Genomic DNA, 5,246 nt, shown 5'->3' with positions numbered 1-5,246 from the left:
GGCCGGGAGGGGCCGGGAGGGGCCGGGAGGGGCCGCGCAAGGGGGGCTGCGCGCCCTGCGCGGCGCAGGGGGGCGGGAAAGCGGATGAGACCGGCAAACGGTCCCAAGCGTGCGCACAGGGGCGCTCAGATCCGGCCGCCGGTTGGGGTGCAAGCCCCGCGAAAAACAACTTGCAAAAGGAAGCACTCATGACTACTGCGCACCCCATCAGCAAGTTTGGGCTGATGTCAGAGCAATCTTTCCCGTAAACACACATCCCCTAGTGCATGACTCAAGGATCCACACAAGAAGAGATCAGAAACCCCAATGACAACTGCAACTTTTTGTTCTTCAGGGTGGAAACCAAATCAAAACATTTGCAGCCCTTCAGCCGGGACAGCTTTCCACCCGGGAGGTGATGCAGCACAGAGGGCGTAGGCTCGCCCCTAGCAGAATGCCGCTGGAGCCAGAGGCTGGCAAGCAAATTACTCTGTGCAGCAGCAGCTCCAAGTGACACGAACTATACCCATTCATGTGCTAGTAATATTTTTTTTTTTATACTAATGAAGGTTGAGCAGGAAAATAATTATTTTCATCCTCTTTGCTCCTTCCCTCAATTGCAGATACTGCCCTTGGTGAAGAGCGCAGGTTCCCTAGCCAGATCCCAGATCCAGTCTCAGCACAGTCGCAACCGCCCAGAGCTCTCATGAAATGGACACAATGAATTTAGTCACTCCATTACCACTATGTGTAAAATGGGTGTAATGTTTAAGAGGTTAAAACTACTGCAAGGTTCAGTTGCTTACAGAAAGAAATATTGAATATAAATAAGTACATTATTTGTATAAATACTTCTTCAAAAGGCTAAAGTTAGAGATACCAGATGGAGATCTGGTGCGATACTCTAGAAACGCAGAAACATTTTCCTGTACATGCTGTATTAAAATGGTAAACATGACTGAATCGATGACTCAGATTACTTGAAACACTTCTAGGAAGGGTCACAATTACGTTTTGTCTGATTATCACTGAATATATTATCTATGGTTAAACATATATGTTACAACTAAACCATTAACTTTGATCTTGCATTAAAGCAAATTTAACAGCATTCACATCATTATCTGGTATTCAGCACTCCACCTCCAGTTAGAGCATAGAGAGCACATGTGAGAAAATGCTACTGTACCACATCTCTCGCTGCTTCCGTTAGGCACCATTCTCTTCCGCTTACCTCATGCATTTCTAGTTCCACGTTACCTCATGACTTTCCACAGAGGGACAGATGCAGAGGAAACTTAACACTGGCTTTGCTGTGTTGAACAGCTTTGCCTCTTCAGTTCTACAGAGCTAAACGTCATCGAAATCCCCATTAAGTCACATTTATAGCAAAGTTCAAAGAATTAAAACCATTAACAATAATGTGCAAAATTGTGTAATAAACTAGTCTGCTCTACGGCTTTCACCCCAGTAAGTTAGTAAACTGTCATTTGTTAGGCTGTAACTCGGCAACTTGAACAAAGCATGAGCGATAGATCAGGCCACAGTTGTTGGCACGGCACATCCAAAGGTGCACTTGCGCAGTCACAGCTGTGTACGCATGCAGACGCTGTGCACAGCACAGCACATCAGCCTTAAAGAGGTCTCCCACCCCCACAGGGCACGTTACTAACAGCACACAAGCCTGCTAGTTTAATACTAACCTGTGCACTTTTATACCTGTACACTGCACTTGCAGCAAATTTTGGACATAGACACAGAACATCCATGGATACTGTGGGCGCCAGAGGGATTTCCTATATACAGTAAAAACAAGTATTCAGGGGCAAAGAGCAGCAGTGTTTACTGACTGTATGGAAAATCTGCATTCGTAAGTGAGCATGAATCAGCCTGCAAGCTCACTGTTTGAGTCAGATGGATCCTGTACTGACACAGCTACAACTAAGCAATTGCACATCCCTTTTCCTGCTGGTCTTAAGGGAAAATTCAGCATTCAGCCAGTTAGGATGTACAGATTTATGTTAAAGAGAGTGGAACCAACAATTAGCAGCTTATTTTTCATATACAGAGTCAAACACACTATTAAAATGAAATCTAATGGTACAAAATACTTTAGAACATATCTTCTGTTGCCAAGGTGCTAAATGTGAGTTTTCTTTCCTGAAAAATGTTTTTAATGAACTCTAGAAACTACTACAGATCACCAACTTTGCTACTTTTTTTCCTGATTTTGGCCTTTGCAACAGCTGTAGAATAAGCCTCTCTCTTTGAAAAATGCACACAAGACACACAGATTGTGCTCAACAGGTTTACTCAGACTGGACTCTTAAATGCTCAAGAAAAAGGCACAGATTAAAAGAGACTCTGATGACTCTTTTGAACACATCAAATGGGATTTTGTTTATAAGAAAAAAAAAAAATACTGCTATGAATTGTATGGGCTGAAAAATGCAAATAGTCTTCCCTGTTCCTAATTAATGGCCTTCATTAAAATGGAATTTAAATTAAATTGTATAAACATATGAAATAAAGTCTCAGTATTAGGAAGTTTTTCTTTTGTCTCCTCTATGTACAAATCTTAGTATACAATTTTTACTTTTCATTATACATTTACTACATACTCTTTTCCAAACCGTGTGAGAGCAACTGTAAAGTATGTGTTTCAAGAAAATGCTTTGCATTTGGAAAGAATCCACCTGCTTTCTTGGCTGGCAGTACCAATCAGAACTTAGGAAGAGATGACAGGTCAGGGAGGGTGTCCCCTCAAATGTAATCATCCTCTACCGGTTCACCGTTGACATCGCAGTAATGGATGAAGATAGCCACCACACGTTGGAATACACCTTTTTTCATCTGGCGCAGTTCAGAGATCTCTTCTCCTATTGTTTCCATACAGATGTCTGCAGACAATTGTCCTTTCCTTCGCGGTGCGTAAATAGTAGCTGTGGAAGGCACATAAGAATAAAAACTAGAATCTTTCCTATAGAGAAATTCACAAGAGAATCTGTTTTGCTTTAAATGAGATAGTCTTGGAAAACAAATCAAACAGAAAAATCTTCCATTAAGCAACCATGTTTAAGGAATATTATTCAGGCAAAAAATGTATTCCGCCTTCCCCATATTTAAACCTTTTGATAGCTCCAACACTCACTTAATGTACGCAATGTCCATATGTCTGTGAGTGAAGGGAATCCCAGCACGTAACAAAGCCTTCCCCCTGAGACTTAGAATCTGACATGCTTTCAGGTTATCCATTTCAATGATCACTTAAATGTTTTATAAATAAGAGCAGTTAAGGATGAAGCAGCAGTCTTGTCTTTATTTTTTATGGCTTTAACATCACGTTTAATCTAATTACTCTTTTAAATGAAATACATATTATTTTTTTATAATTCAGACTACATACTGAACTACAAGCATTAAGCCTATGAATCAGTTTCAAGTTAAAATTAAAAAAAAAGAATCAGAGAACAGTATAGCCAAAAAAGATTTTTTTTCTCATCCTCTTGAGCTTCATCCCCTTGAACTGGAGCTAGATAAGACTATCCAAAACAATGTCAATTAGAAATACCTCTAATGAAGGAGATTCCAAGATTTTCCTAATTAAGTAGTGGAAGAACATATTTTTCTCTGCTACCAAGCAAGGTTCTTAATTGAGCCCTAGGAACTGCCCACCATAATATTTTATAAGACATGCTCCTAAGTAGCAAGAGGCATATCTATCCTAAACTCCAACCCACACCACTTGTTACAGAGTTTTCAAGTCCAGTTCTTTCCTCTTTTCTCCAAAGTTTCTGTGAGTCTCACTTCTCTTTGCTGGACTCTCTTCAGCCTACCTTACCAACCTTTTTAAGGCTGGTAAAGCAAAGCCAGAGGCAGTAATGCCAGTAAACTCCACAGAACATGAATTGCTGGGACCATACATCACAACATTAGCTTTGTGTGTGGTTTAAATGCACTTATTCTTCTGGATATGACAAACCCATCACATCTTTAGGCTAAGCACCAGATTGGCTCTCTGATTTTGTCAGTACTAGGGGTCTCCAGCTGGTCAATACACTGTTGTAGTACTATGGCCCTGTCCTCCGCTGGACCCCCTCCTTGTCCAGATCCGAGCACTGCGACAAGTAGTTATTTATAGTCTACCAAAAATAGCATAAGAAATAGAAAACTGAAAAAATAAATGAATGCACTGTCAGCTTGGGACAAGGCAACATGTTGAAGTTCTGTGAACACATTAAAAAAATATTACTCACTTCTCTCATCATCCTCAAAGTCATATCTAGCATAGCTGTTCGGCTCTGCTGTTCTCAGTGATCTCAACCATGGGAAGTCAGTAATCATGGAGTAAGGGGCACCATCCACAATGCCTAGAAGACAGAAAGGATGAGGATATAAAGAGGACAGTGTCACTCCTGCAGCATCAGCACTCTTCATGAAGTAAACTTCATTGATATCACATAGATCGGTCACTCCAATACAGGAAAAGCACCTCCTCGCTTCAGTTCCCCCATCCTGTGCCAAAGGTCCTCCACTTCCCTCCAAGAATTGTTATTCATGTCTCTTGTAACTTGCTGTAAAGTTACTTACTAGCAAAAGACTGATCATCAGCTTTTAGCTCTCTATAAACACTCACCTTCTAGAGTGTAAATATCTCGTCCCCAAGGGTACTTAGTGTATTTCTTCAGGTCTTCATCAGTTCGTGTAGCTTCAGGGAAGAACTCATACTTAATAAGCTCTCTAGAGAGAAGGAAGAAGAGATTACAGCCAGTAGTGATAGGAAATGTGAAGGCAGGAAGGAGAAAAACCAAACGGGAAATCCTATTACACAACCTTTCCTTTAATGAGCCTGATTCCATAGAAACACTCCTCCAAGACCCTCACACAAACTCAGTATGCAATCCCTTCACTTTTGAGAGTAACCACAGAGAATATGGACAGTTGAGATGAGAAACCAATTAAGCTACCTTTTAAACATAGCTTTCTATCTGTAAGGAACAATCCAACACAGCTGCAACTAAACAAAACTTCCAAAGTAAATTTGTTCTCCTAGTAATTTTAGTGAAAAAACAGGACAACAAAAACACTGGTTTAAAAACAGGTGGATGAAAGCCACTGTAACAATTCCTTGCTGCTGGGAATTTTTGCTCCTCAGTACAGAGCTGATACTGATTGCACATCATCTTCCCCAGAAACTAACATTATTTCTTGGAGTAAATCAGTCTCTCTCTTTCATAATTAGAAGAAACTTGTTTGCAGATTCAGAG

General features: G+C 40.7%; 1 protein-coding gene across 7 annotated transcripts in view; it reads right to left on the bottom strand.

The window, feature by feature from the left end:
* Positions 1 to 910: 910 nt before the first annotated feature.
* The window catches only part of FBXO38 (F-box protein 38), a 24,220-nt gene continuing 19,884 nt past the window's right edge, over positions 911 to 5,246 (bottom strand). For 5 of the 7 annotated variants that reach the window (XM_035902473.1, XM_035902472.1, XM_035902471.1 and 2 more), the window contains 3 exons: positions 4,616 to 4,719; positions 4,236 to 4,349; positions 912 to 2,921 (listed from right to left, as the gene is read on the bottom strand). In XM_035902473.1, the coding sequence (XP_035758366.1) occupies positions 2,743 to 2,921; positions 4,236 to 4,349; positions 4,616 to 4,719 (397 nt within the window). In that variant the 3' untranslated portion in view covers positions 912 to 2,742. Of the gene's footprint in view, positions 2,922 to 4,235; positions 4,350 to 4,615; positions 4,720 to 5,246 lie in introns of those variants that run through there. The other 2 variants (XM_035902476.1, XM_035902477.1) reach the window with 2 other exon arrangements.

Source organism: Egretta garzetta, unplaced genomic scaffold (genome assembly GCF_000687185.1).
Source record: "Egretta garzetta isolate BGI_Z169 unplaced genomic scaffold, ASM68718v1 scaffold209, whole genome shotgun sequence".
In the NCBI taxonomy this organism is placed as follows: domain Eukaryota; kingdom Metazoa; phylum Chordata; class Aves; order Pelecaniformes; family Ardeidae; genus Egretta; species Egretta garzetta.
Note: the sequence above shows the minus strand (reverse complement) of the source record. Positions and strands in the feature narration are given on the sequence as shown.